Source organism: Diceros bicornis, chromosome 8, assembly GCF_020826845.1.
Source record: "Diceros bicornis minor isolate mBicDic1 chromosome 8, mDicBic1.mat.cur, whole genome shotgun sequence".
NCBI lineage: Eukaryota > Metazoa > Chordata > Mammalia > Perissodactyla > Rhinocerotidae > Diceros > Diceros bicornis.
In genome coordinates, this window is record NC_080747.1 from 81,375,506 (window position 1) to 81,389,917 (window position 14,412).

At 38.7% G+C, this 14,412-nt stretch overlaps 1 protein-coding gene across 6 annotated transcripts in view; it reads left to right on the plus strand.

Annotated features, from left to right (window-relative positions):
- Nucleotides 1-10,997, plus strand: part of RAP1GDS1 (Rap1 GTPase-GDP dissociation stimulator 1) — a 163,478-nt gene extending 152,481 nt beyond the window's left edge. For all 6 annotated transcript variants that reach the window (XM_058547544.1, XM_058547542.1, XM_058547543.1 and 3 more), the window contains 2 exons: nt 3,050-3,178; nt 10,313-10,997. In XM_058547544.1, coding sequence (XP_058403527.1) covers nt 3,050-3,178; nt 10,313-10,440 — 257 coding nt within the window. In that variant the 3' untranslated portion in view covers nt 10,441-10,997. The remainder of the gene's footprint in view (nt 1-3,049; nt 3,179-10,312) is intronic.
- Nucleotides 10,998-14,412: the final 3,415 nt, after the last annotated feature.

Here is a 14,412-nt window from a genome sequence, read left to right on the forward strand (position 1 = left end):
TTTCTGAAACATGTGAATTTGTGTGTGGGCACTTTAAGAGCAGGCTTTTCTTTCCCCTTATGTCCAATAGCTTTCTTGGGTATTCCCCATTGTTGTTAATAGCCAGCAAAGCCAGGTATTATGACACTTGTCTCAGTTGTGCTGAGTCCAAAAGCTGCTTATTGTGGCAAAGCTCTCCTGCTCAGATCCCCCACTCCTCCAGGGAACACTTCATACCTTAAGATTGCTCCTAGCTGGCTGTGAAATGCTGTGGCTAGAAGGTGGCTTTTTCCTCTCCAGAAAGGAGTTTCTGCCTCTTTCACCTCAATCAGCACTGTCCCTGGTTGTGGGGGTTCTTTTTATCCAGTTTTCAGGTTCTCTCTCAGGGGTAATTGTTCCTGGGTAATAACTCCAGGAGGTGAGTTCAGAGACCACCTACACCGCCATCTAAAACCATTTATAATTCTTTAAAAAGCATACATATAAGTAGGATATAAAATTTTCTTGGATTTTGAAAATAAACAACCTCAAGAAAATGTATGCTTACTTTCAGTGCATTTGGTGTATAGTTAGACATGCTGTGAAGGGCATTTCGGGTCCTGGCCTAGCCTGTGATTTCCCACATGGTTTGGGTAGATTATGTGAGTCTGTCCAGAAGTCTAGACACCTTTAAGATGGGGGTGGGCAGGGCAGGGGGAGGACATTAAATATAAAACTGGGTTCATGGCCTGATTTTAAATGGCTTGAAGTGATGGAACAATTTCAGAATATCTTTGACCTCCCAGCCTGAGGTGAATCTGTTTTTGTGCCAGTATCTTCCAAACAAGCTGTAATTTTGCCAGCATTTGCCTGGGTCTGATCACCTTACCATAGAACTATATAAGATGACAATACATACGGTTGTTTTATTGTTAACCTAGTGTTTCCTAGGCTCTTTTAGGTTAAGATATAAAAATAATCCCATGCTATCTTTTTAATATACAACACACTTTGAAAACAGTATTTTCCCAGTCTTGTTTTCCTACAGGCTGTTTGTATTATTAAGGAATTATCATTAGAAATTGTTTGTATGATAATAATATTAAAGCAACATTTTCAAGAGTCTTTATCTTTTTTTTTTTAGATAATTGTAGATTTACATGTAATTGTAAAAAAATAATACAGAGAGATCCCTTGTATACTTTGCCCAGTTTCTCCCCATGGTAACATTTTGCAAAGCTATAAATAGTATAATATTTCAACCCTTGATATAGTTTATCTATCTTATGCGGATTTCCCCAGTTTTACTTGTATTCATTTGTGTGTATGTTAAGTTCTATATAATTGTATCACATGTGTAGGTTTGTGTATCGACCACCACAGTCAAAATACTGAACAGTTCTACCACCACAAGGATCCCTCCATTTATAACCACACTCACCTACTTCCTACCCCTATCTCCCACCCTTCTTCTAATCCCTGGAAACCACTAATCTGCCCTTCATCTGTAAAGTTTTTTTATTTCAAAAATGTTATATAAATGGAAGCATATAGTATATGACCTTTTAGAATTGGCTTTTGCTCTGCATAATTTCCTAGAAAGTTATCTGATTTGTTTTGTGTACCAATAGTTCATTCCTTTTTATTGCTGAATAGTATTCCATGGTATGTGTGTACCATCATTTGTAACCATTCACCTGTTGAAGGACATCTGGGCTGATTCCAGGTTGGGGCTTTTAAAAATAAAGCTGCTATGAACATTCATGTATAGGTTTTTATGTGAACATAAATTTTCCTTTTTCTGGATAAATGTCTAGGAGTGCAATTGCTGGGTTGTATGGTAACTGCAAGTTTAATTTTTTAAGAAACTGTCAAACTGTTTTCCAGAGTGGCTATGCCATGTTACGTTTCCACCAGCACTGTATAAGTGATCTAATTTTCTCTGCACCCTCACCAACATTTTGGTGTTGTCACTGTTTTTATTTTAGCCATTCGGATAGCTATGTAGTGGTATCTCGTTGTGGTTTAATTTCCATTTTTCTGATGGTATTGATGTTTAATATCTTTGCATGTGCTTATTTGCCATCTGTATATATTCTTTGGTAAAATGCCTATTTATATCCTTGCCTTATTTTCTAATTTTTTTAATTATTGAGTTTTTGAGCATTCTTTAGGTATTTTAAAAGTTTTATAGTTTTACATTTTACACTTAAGTCTGCGATCCATTTCGAGTTAATGTCTTTATTAGGTCAGGGTTCCTTTTTTTGCCCATGGATGTCTAATTGCCAACACCATTTATTGAAGAGGCTCTTTCCTGCACTGAAGTGATTCTGTACCTTTGTCAAAAGTCAGCTGAGCGTATTTGTGTGGGTCTGTTTCTGGGGTCCTCTTTTCAGCTCGTTTGATCTGTGTCTCTGTCTCTCCACCGATACCACAGTCTTGTTTACTGTAGCTATGTAGTGAGCCTTAATATCAGGTAGAGGAATTCCTCGCTCTTTATTCTTCTTTATCAAGATTGTTTACCTCTTTTAGGCTTTCTGTAGAAATTTTAGTATAAGCTTAGCTATTTTATATAAAAAGTCCTGCTGAGATTTTGATAGGAATTGCATTAAGAGTCCTTATCTCCTAAAGACACATGCTGAAATACATATGGAGGAAATTGTGATTTATAGGATTTTCTCCAAAATAATTCAAGATGGGTGAGAGTAGGTGGATGAGACTAGAGAGAGATGAAACAGATTGACCATAATAATTTTTGAAGAGGGTGACAGTACATACTGTATCATTATACCATCTTTTCTGCTTTTGTATGTTTACTGTTTTCCATAATAATGGTTTTTAATAGCCTCATATTAAAAGGAATGTTTTAATATTGAATTTTAAGCCTAAATTCCTGAAATGTCTGCTGAAGTTTAGCTCTATCCACATTTTTAACTAGATCTGAACTTAATATTATATATCTAGGTCATTATTATTTCTCAGTCCTTTTGGAAGGTGCAGGGTCAATTTCTAGAAAAGGAAGCAGTGTTTAGCCAGAATGTACCAGGTTCATACACAGTGGATATAACTGATACTTTATTTCATATTCTAGGCACTGCTGAGAAAGATCTAGAGAGTGCTAAACTGGTACAGATTTTACACAGACTGCTAGAAGATGAGAGAAGTGCTCCTGAAATCAAATATAATTCCATGGTCCTGATCTGTGCTCTTATGGGATCTGGTAAGTATTTCTTCTATCATTTGATGTCCATGGTTGACATTAAACCATTTGGTTGACATTAAATATTAAATATAAAATAATAGTAAATGGTGGCTTTGGGTGTAAAAAGCACTAGAAATTAGTTTATGGACGATACGGGATTACTTTTACATTAAAAAGATTCCCAAGAGATTCTTATTATAATAAAAAGTATTATATAACAAATATAGGCATAATCAATGTTAAAACATCAATACCTATAAGTTTCATTAACCCTAAAATTTTATTTTATATAAAAAACAAGTTCTGATTTTGTATGTCGTGATATTAACTAAGGAATTTGTTCAAGAAATCATTGTCATATCTTGGTGTATGTTCCATGGACACTTGAAAAGAATATGAATTCTGCTGTTATTGAGTGGAATGTTCTTTAAATGTCAATTAGATCCTTTTGGTTGGTAGTAGTGTTGAGTTTTCTATATTCTTGGTGATTTTATGACTAACTGTTCTGTTAGTTATTGAGACAAGGGTGTTGAAGTCTCCAACTATAATTGTGGATTTGTCTAATTCTCCTTTCAGTTGTATCAGTTTTTGCTTCACATATTTTACAGCTCTGTTGGTGGGTACATACACCTTTAGGATTGCTGTGCCTTCCTGGTGGATTGACCTCTCTATCATTATGTAATGTTCTTCTCTGTCTTTGGTAATTTTTTTGCTTTGAAGTCTACTTTATCTGATATTAATATAGCTACTCGTACTTTCTTCTGAATAACATTCACATGATCTTTTTTCACCCTTTTAGTTTCAATCTGCTGTATTATTGTATTTGAAGTGTAAACTGCATATCATTGGGACATGTTTTTTTAATTCACTCTGTCAGCTTCTTTTAATTAATGTATTTTAGACCATTTACATTAAATGTAAGTCTTAAGTCTGCAATTTTATTTTTTGTTCTCTGTTTGTTTCTTGTTTCTGTTTTCTTTTTGCTGACTTTCTGTGGATTGCTTGAAGTTTTTTTTAGTCCCATTACTCTCCCTCATTTATAATATAATTATCTCAAACATTTCCTCTATATACATTTAGAACCATATTAGACAGTGTTATAATTTTTGTTTTCAACCATCACACATAATTCAGAAAACTCAAGAGATAAGGAAGGTCTACTGCATTTATCTACATCTTTGCTGTATCTGTTGTTCTTCCTTCTTGATGTTCCAAGATTCCTTTTTTTAAACATTTCCTTTCTGGTTTTTGGAAGAGTTAGTGAACGATTGTTATTAATTTTTCTTTAAATGTTTGGTAGAATTCACCAGTGAGTCCATCTGCTCCTGGACTTTTGTTGGGGGGGGGGGGACAGGGTTTGATTATGGATTCAATCTCCTTATGAGTAATCAATCTGCTCAGATTTTCTGTTTCTTCATGATTCAGTCTTGGTAAGTTGTATGTTTCTAGAAATTTATCCATTTCTTCTGTGTTGTCAATTTGTTGGCATATAGTTGTTCATAGTTCTTATGATCCTTTTTTGTCTGTGGTATCAGTGGCAACATCTCCTTTCATTTCTGATTTTATTTATTTGAGTCCTCTCTCTGTTTTCTTGATGAGTCTGGCTAAAGGTTTGTCAATTTTGCTTATCTCATCAAAGAACCAGCTCTTAGTTTCATTGATCTTTTCTATTGTGTTTTTAGTCTCTATTTCATTTATTTCCTCTCTGACCTTTGTTATTTCCTTACTTCTACTGACTGTGGTCTTCATTTGTTCTTCTTTTTCTAATTCCTTGAGAAGTAAAGTTAGGTTGTTTATTTGGGATCTTCCTTGTTTCTTGATATAGACATTTATCATTATTAACTTCCCTCGTAGAACTGCTTTTGCTGCATCTCATAAGTTTTGGTATGTTGTATTTCCATTTGCATCTGTCTCAAGATATTTTTTTATTTCTCTTTTGATTTCTTCTTTTACCCATTGGCTGTTCAGTAGCATGTTGTTTAATCTTCACATATTTGTGAATTTCCCAGTATTCTTCTTGTAATTGATTTCTAGTTTCATACCATTGTGGTTGGAAAAGATGCTTGATATGATTTCACTCATCTTAAATTTATTAAGACTTGTTTTGTGGTCTAACATATGATCTCTCCTGGAGAATGTTCCATGTGTGCTTGAGAAGAATGTGTACTCTCATGCTTTTGGATGGAATGTTGTGTATATGTCTAAGTCCATCTGGTCTAATGTGTCATCTAAGGCCAATGTTGTTGTTTTGTGTGTGTGTGAGGAGATCAGCCCTGTGCTAACATCTGCCAATCCTCCTCCTTTTTTGCTGAGGAAGACTGGCCCTGGGCTAACATCTGTGCCCATCTTCCTCTACTTTTTATATGGGACGCCGCCACAGCATGGCTTGCCAAGCAGTGCGTCGGTACGCGCCCATGATCTGAACCGGCGAACCCCGGGCTGCCACAGTGGAGCGCGCGCACTTAACCACTTGCACCACCAGGCCGGCCCCATAAGGCCAATGTTTTCTTATTGATTTTTCTGTCTGGAGGATCTATCCATTGATGAAGGTGGAGTTTAAGTTCCTTTACTATTATTATATTGCTGTTTCTCCATTTAGGTCTGTTAATATTTGCTTTATATATTCAGGTGCTCCTATCTTGAGTGCATAAATATTTAAATGTTATATTCTCTTGTTGGATTGACCTCTTTATCATTACATAATGACCTTCTTTGCCTCTTATTACCACTTTGTCTTAAAGTCTATTTTGTCTAATATAGATATTGCTATCCCTGCTTTCTTTTGGTTTCATTTTGTGTGGAATATCTTTTTCCTCCCTTCACTTTCAGTCTTTGTGTGTCCTTACATCTGCTGTGAATCTCTTGGAGGCAGCATATAGATGGGTCTTGTTTTTTAATCCATTCACAACTCTGTGTCTTTTGATTGGAAAATTTAGTCCATTTACATTTAATTAAAATAATTATTGATAATTACTGATTACCATTTTGTTAATTGTTTTCTGACTGTTATAATTTAATAATTATAATTCCTTTGTTCCCTTCTTCTCTTGCTCTCTTCCTTTGTGCACTGATGATTTTTTGTGGTGGTATGCTTAGATTCCTTTCTCTTTATCTTTTGTGTATCTACTGTAGGTTTTTGTTTTGTTGTTACCATGAGGCTTACATAAAAAATCTTATATTTATAACAATCTATTTTAAGTTGATGATAACTTAAGTTTAAATGCATTCTAAAGCTCTACATTTTTACTCCCCTTTCCATGTTTTATGTTTTTGATGTCACAGTTTATATCTTTTTATCTGTGTATTCATTAACAAATTATTGTAGTTATTTTTCTACTTTGGTCTTTCAGCCTTCTTACTAGCTTTATAAAAAGTGATTAACCCACAACCTTTACATTAGAGTATTATAAATTTTACTATATATTTATCTTTACTGGTGAGATTTATACTTTCATATGTTTTCCTATTACTAATTAGCACCTTTCATTTCATCATAAAGAAATGCCTTTAATATTTCTTGTAAGATTGGTCTAGTGGTGATGAACTCTTTTAGTTTTCATTTGTTTAGAAAACTCTTCATCTCTCCATTGATTCTGAAGGACGAATTTGCTGGATAGGGTATTCTTGGTTGGAAGTTTTTTTCTTTTAGCACTTTGGATATATCATGCCACTCCCTTCTAGCCTGCAAAGTTTCTGCTGATAGTCTTATGGGGATTTCTCCTGTACATAAGTTTTGTTTTTTTGTTGTTGTTTTTGGGGGGGTTTTTTTGTGAGGAAGATTAACCCTGAGCTAACATCTGATGCCAATCCTCCTCTTTTTGTTGAGGAAGATTGGCCCTGGGCTAACATCTGTGCCCATCTTCCTCTACTTTATATGGGATGCCACCACAGCATGGCTTGACAAGCGGTGCATTGGTGCACACCTGGGATACAAACCAGCGAACCCTGGGCTGCTGAAAGTGGAGCGCACACACTTAACCGCTACACCACCTGGCCGGCCCTCATAAGTTTTCTTTGCTCTTGCTGCTTTTAAGATTCTCTTGTCTTTAACTTTTGACACTTTAATTATAATGTGTCTTGGTGTAGGGTCTCTTTGGGTTCGTCTTTTTTGGAAATCTCTGGGCTTCCTAGATCTAGATGTCTGTTTCCTTCCCCAGATTAGGGACGTTTTCTGCCCCTTTCTCTTTCTCTTCTCCTTCTGGGACCCCTATAATGTGAATGTTGGTCTGCTTGATGTTGTCCCCTAAGACCCTTAAGCTATCTTCTCTCTCTTCATTCTTTTTTGCCACTGTGATTGGGTGAGTTCCACTGCCCTTTCTTCAAGTTCTTTGATCTTATCTTCTGCTTCATCTAGTCTGCTGTTGAGCCCCTCTATTGTATTTTTCAGTTCAGTTATTATATTCTACAGTTTTGTGACTTCTATTTGATAATTTCTTTTTTTGTGTGTGTGAGGAAGATCGGCCATGAGCTAACATCTGCCAGTCCTCCTGTTTTTTTTGCTGTGGAAGACTGTCCCTGGGCTAACATCCATGCCCATCTTCCTCTACTTTATATGGGACGCCACCACAGCATGGCTTGACAAGCAGTGCGTCGGTGCGCGCCCGGGATCTGAACCAGCGAACCCCGGGCCACCGCAGCGGAGCGTGCGCACTTAACCGCTTGCACCACCAGGCCTGCCCCTATGATTTCTTATATTTTCTATCTCTTTGTGAAAATTCTCAACTTTGTTCATTCTTCCAAGCTCAGTGAACATCTCTGTGACCATTATTTTGAACTCTTTATCAAGTAAATCACTTACCTCCATTTTATTAAGGCCTTTTTCTGAGGTTTTATCTTGTTCTTACTCTTGGAACATATTCCTTTGTTTCTTCATTTTGCCTGACTCTGTTAGTTTCTGTGCATTAGGTGAAACAGCCACCTCTCCCAGTCTTGAAGGAGTGGCCTTGTGTAGGAGATGAACCTTATCATTCAACCCTGCCCTACCTCCTGGTTGTCTTTCAAACCTTTGTGCCTGTCACAGCAGCCTCTTTTATTTTTAGTGGCTCCCAGTAGTTGAGGGTGTGCCAAGACCTGTCAGTGTCCCAAAGGGGAGATCACAGTCAGCACCTAGATTCAGGCCGATTGGAAGCCAGACCCTCAGGCTGCAGCTTTTAAAGTGAGCAAATATCCCTCTTTCAGCAAATATACCTCTTTCAGGGGAAGACAGGGAGATGGGCATTTCTGTCTGTTCTCACTGCACTGAGCCTTGGGGTGATAGCCAGTTGGGAGCTGTTTCTTTCTTTGCTACTATCTCTTTGAAGCTGTGAACACAAGCCTCGCTGGCCACCAGAGCTAGGCTATCAAGGGATGTGTCCTCTGGGCACCAGACTTGTACAGAAGCACCTTTCTCAGAGACACCAACAACCTGGGGCGGGCAGAGGGAGAGAGTGAAGATGGTGTACACTGTCCTCCCTAGTCTCTGGAGATGATTGTAATCAGCCCCTAGATGTGTGTTTAGTTAGAGGCCTGCCCCTCAGGCCACAGCTATGAAGATAAGCTAATAGACCTCTTTCATAAGACTTGGCGCCTCGGTCTGTTGCCTCTCTGCTGTGCTTTGGGGGTGGTAGCCAGCGAAGAACTCTTCCTCCATTTGTTAGAGTCTTGTAGGACCTGCAAGCATAAGCCCTGCTGGCCACCAGAACCAGGTGATCTAGAGATGTCCCTTGGGCAGCAGCCACAAAAATTGAGGCGCCAGATGAGTATAGAAGCTCCTTTCGAGAGATACCAGTGACCTGAAGGGAGTCAGAGGGAGAGCACAAAGATGGTGCCTGCTGGCCTCCATCTTTGAAGAGTATTTCAGTAGGCCCCTAGATGCGTGTTAAATTAGATGCCTGCCCCTCAGGCCGATGCTTTAAGATAATCAAACAAGCCTCTTTCACAGAATTTCTGGGTACTTTTCAGTTGGCTGCCTCTTTGCTGAGACCTGGAATTAGTGATTCCACGTACATGAGCCCCTTATGAACTGTTTCTCAGTTCGCCATAGCTTTGTGGGTCTCGTGGATGCAAACCCCATTGGCTTTCAAAGCTACATATTTTGGGAGCTCGTCTCTTAGGTGCAGGTCTTAAAAGTTGGGGTACCAGATGTGGGGTTCACACCCCTTGCTCCTCAGGAAGAAGCTCAGCGTTGTGAGTTCGCTTCTGATTGTGGGTTGCCACGCGGGGTGGGTGGTGTTTATGGTGAGATTGTGTCTCAGCCTCTCCTACTCACTTCAGTATGGGTTTTTTTCTCCTTTGCCCGATGTGTGGGAGTTGCTCAGCTAGTTTTGGGGCTTTTTTCAGAGGAAATTGTTCCATATCTAGCTGTAGATTCAGTGTGTCCGTGGGAGGAGGTGAGTCCAGGAACCTCCTACATTACCATCTTGAACCAAAACCCATTCTTTTTCAAGACTGTTGTAGATATTCAGCGTCCCTTGAGATTCCCATCTGAATTTTAGCATGGATTTTTCTGTTTCTACTAAAAACATTGATTCTAGTTTTATACTTCAGTCTTATCAAAACAAACACAACAGTTTGAGGATTGCTGATTGCGTTAAACTTATTGGACCTCAGTCTTCCCATATAGCAGTTCTCCGAGTCTTAAGAGAAATCCTGTATTTTCCTATAATTGAGGTTAAATAGAGAAAGAAAGCCAGAAAGAAGAAGATAGGAAATCCAAAAGAGAGCCTAGTGTCACAGAAATTTGTTGAAAGGTTGTTGAAACCTTTTCATTTGCCACAAAATTAATTTGTAACAGATCTAAGATTTTTCTGTAAGCCCTTGGACTTCATATTTGAACTGATGATAGAATTAAGTGGTATATAACTGAACCTTGAGATCATACAATGAGCTGTGTTTAATTATAACTCATTACCCTAATCAACCTTAGACTGTAGAACTTGACATCTGCTTTATCTTTATATAAATGCAGCAAGTAAAGGATCTTTGATGTTTTTTTATTACAACATATCCCTAAAGAAGACATTTCTAGGCTACTGCTATGTCTTTTTCCTGAATTGTTCCTAATTTTAAATCTCATCCAAATAAATATTTTGGGGATATGTTTTGGATAGATTGTATAGGAAGATTAGAACAACCTAACAGAAGCGTATCTGGTACCTTGTTTTTGTCTTCCAGAGTCGCTACACAAGGAAGTACAGGATTTGGCCTTTCTAGATGTTGTATCCAAACTTCGCAGTCATGAGAACAAAAGTGTTGCCCAACAGGCCTCTCTCACAGAGCAGAGACTTACTGTGGAAAGCTGAGAACTGCCTCTCCCTGGTACATGGCATCATCCCATCTCTCACTGCCCCTTTGTCCTCCATCCAGCTGCCTCTTCTGCTTCATTCTCTACCATGTCACTTGTGCATGCGTGTAATGTCCCAATACCTATTGAAGAACTGCTGTAGGTACCTGCCCAATAAGATTTCTAAACCTATAGTTAGTGTGAACATGAATTTGTCAAAAACAAGTCTCCACCCATAACTGTTCTCTTGTATTCCCATTGCTTGAGCTACATTAAGTAGAATGTGCATGTTGTAGTCCTATGATGATGTAAACTTGGTACTACATAATGACTTGCTCCTCACACTTGGTAAACTACATAATAATGTACTGGTAAATTAGAAACAAGCAAGAATGCAGCAGGATCTGTCTAGCTTATTAAAGATGGAATTGAATAGTAAAAATAGCTCCATTTTTTTTGGTGCTTGGGAAGCACAGTGACCAAAAAACTGTATGGCTGCTCATTCATTAGTCTTACCTACTAATGTCAAGCCCATGGTACCTAGAGTTAAATAAAATCCAGTGCTCTCACTCTTTACCTTATGGTTTCTCCTTCTTCCTATGTAGACTCTTGAAATGGCCACAAACTTGGCAAGATTTCCTGAGGTTTTTTATTTCATATTTAATTGGCTGTCATCGGTATCCTGATGTTGAAAACATGTATAGCTTTCAGCTTGAAACTAAGGGGTTGAAGAAGCACTTTTACACTAGTACATCTTGTTTTTTGCCTGTATTTTAGATTCTGATAGATGTACAATTTCACCTCAGAACTTCTTCCATCAGTTAATCAGCATTGTCTAACACTTGTCTTTAAAAGTCACTTGCGGGGTCCGCCCCGGGGCATAGCAGTTAAGTGTGCGTGCTCCGCTGCTGGCGGCCCAGCTTCGGATCCCAGGCGCGCGCTGATGTACCGCTTGTCAGGTGATGCTGTGGCAGCGTCCCATATAAAGTGGAGGAAGATGGGCATGGATGTTAGCCCAGGGCCAGTCTTCCTCAGCAAAAAAAGAGGACCAGCATGGATGTTAGCTCAGAGCTGATCTTCCTCACAAAAAAAAAGTCAGTTGTCATTTGTTTTCAACTGAGGAGACTGAGTATAGCTCATTGGAGAATGGATATGTTTTGCTGTTTTCCATTATTCAGCTTGAAAACAAGAAGTTTCATCTGTCATAGTCCTTTTAAAAATCTTATATTAGAACTAGCATGACATAGGAAAAAAGATTAAGAAATAAGTTTGTCTAGACTAAAGAAAGGAAGCAGGTTATAAAAGCCATAGTAGCCAGTGCAGTTCATTCTGCAGATGGCCTCCTAACAACAGCTGTTAGTTTCCCACCTTCACTTTCCACTGAGAATTGCAGTAGATCTGAAAGGCTTCAGAACAGGTGACGGCACCAAGACTCAAGAGATGAGAAGACCCCCTTGGCGAAATATAGTGTACTCTTCACTGCCACTACCACCACCAACTGGGTTTTTTTTAAAACACAATCTTTGTAGATTAATCAGAACATCTCCGTGGCATACCTGCCTTCTCCCCGTACCCAAGTTTGACAAATACCAGCTGAAAGGTAAGATGGGCTCCAATCTGCAAGGGCTGCGGGACAGTAGAATGGGCTGCCAGGGTGACAGAAGCTCCTTCCTCTCCAGCACGAGATGCTGCACATTCTATAGGGTGATGGAAGTTGGACTTTGACTCTGAAACAGCTATAATTCAAGAAAGTAACACCCCAGTGGAGGTAAAGAAGCTTTGATGTCCAAGACAGGGCCGATTCTTGTGTGTGCTTATGCTACACTTCTTGTAAGAAAAAATGAGCTTGTTCATTGTCTTCTCCTGGGCTGGACAGTGGACTATATTTTATTATAGGTTTTGAATGGCATCTGTAATGTTGTATAATAGGCTGCCCATATTAATAACTAAATAGATAGTATATCGAACTGTAATGGCATCATTTGGTTTGTATATTTTACTTTATTTCCAGCTCCTAGAACAGTGCTTGCTCATTGTTGGTGCTCATTAACTATTTGTTGAATGAACTCCTGCTTCCATGAAACTTCCAGACTGCCTAAACTAATTCTAGATACATAGAAATTCTAGATAGATAGAATTCTAGATAGATAGATAGAATCTAGAATTCTAGATAGATAGAAAATTGAGATTTAAGTATTTGTCTGACTTCAGAGATTTTTTTTTTTTTTTTTTTTTTGATAGTAGGATCTATCCCTATTGAAAAGCATTATACAGAAAACCTCGGAACAGAGGCTTCCAAAAATCATAGATTTGAGAGAAGCCACCATCTGGGCCAGTTGCCAGCAGTCAGTTTGCTGATATGCTAGGAACTCCCGCCTGCAGCACAACAAAGTGTGATTTGAATCCCCAGTTGTTCTACCCAGAGACCAGAAGGCTGTGCCATTAGGACAGGGGTCCACCAAACCAGGTGATGAACTGCTGTGCAATGGCAGTGGGTGGGAGTCTACAGACAGGACCATCCTTATCTCCTACCACTTAGTCTTTGTTCTAGAGGCCACCTTTAAATTAGTTTGCTACCTAACAAGAGTGCATTCTAAGGGAGAGGATGGGAGAGGCTGTGCTTCAATTATCAGCTTGTGCCAGGACGAGATCATAGACGGAAAGCAAAGAGGCCGGGAATTAGAGGGAAGAAGATGCCTGAGTGAGGTGACTAGAATGTCCTCCCACCCTCCCAGCCCCATGAGCTCCTCAGAATCTTGCTAACCACCCACCCAGACTGTAACCTCATTGTGGTCAAAGCAAAATTGATTCAATACTGGCCCATGATCCAGTGTTTTCCTTGATAAAACATGTTTTGAGCATACTGATAACAATAGAGACATGGAACAAAATTTTTCCGTTCTAAAACAGTTTCCTCTTGGATGGAACAAAATGCAGCTCTTAGATGTAAGCATTAGTGTGAAGTGTTCTGATAAACCCTGCATGTGAAGATTTCAGAAAGAAATGCTCTTTGGTATCATTAGAAGTTGTTATTATCTAATTCTGCTGAACATAAAGGGTGAAGATGTCTAGTACTTAGGTGAGCATTAGCCTTTGTATCCAGCTGTTACTACAATCCGTAAGCTTAAAAGCCGCTTAACTCCAGGAAGCCATAACATTTGAATTATACAAGTGTCTATTAAAAAGCGCTTAATGATATTTCGGATGAATCTTCATAACTGTAACCAGGAAAATTAAGAGATTTTTTCCACAGATGTGATCTCTTACTTTATATACATAATTATGCCCTGTAGCTTCATAGATATGTTTTATGGGTGTGTCTGACTGAAATGTTGCGATAACTGTATTTTAAACATATGGTAAGTGGAAAGAATAAGATCTTTGGATACTGTCTGATCTGTAGTCACATCCTGGTTCTGTTACTTACTGGCGGTGTGACCATCGCCAAGAAAACTCTCTGGGCCTGTTCTCTCATCAATATGACAAGTTTGATAATCCCTACTTCCCAAGGTTGTTGTGACAATTGAAACTTTTAGAGGTTGAAGGTAAGGTTGGATGGAACTGTGATATCTTATAGCCTAAACTACACTCCCCTCTTCCGCCTGCCGGATTCCCTGCTAAAGAATTGAAAGAACAACAGCCAAAAAGGAGACAGTGTGTCAATTAATGGCTTGAGGAGCACCCAGTTATCCTCAGTGCAGAATGCATAATCTCTTGCTTCCTGCCCCCGAAACTGAGATGGCCAGGCCTGCAGAGCAGGCCTTGAATGTAGGTCCCCACAATAGCACTTCCTCTTCCTGTCTCAGACTCTTCATCTGCAAAGTGGGAATAAGAGTGGTAGCTCAGCAATCTTAGCTTTTATTAATATTACTAGGTCAGTATAAATAAAGCTGTACTACTATGAGTTTTTCCTCAGTATAGAAACAAAGCAATCCACTTCCCTTTTTCATTGCTGCCCAATTATTTAGCAGTATATCTAAAATACACCTTT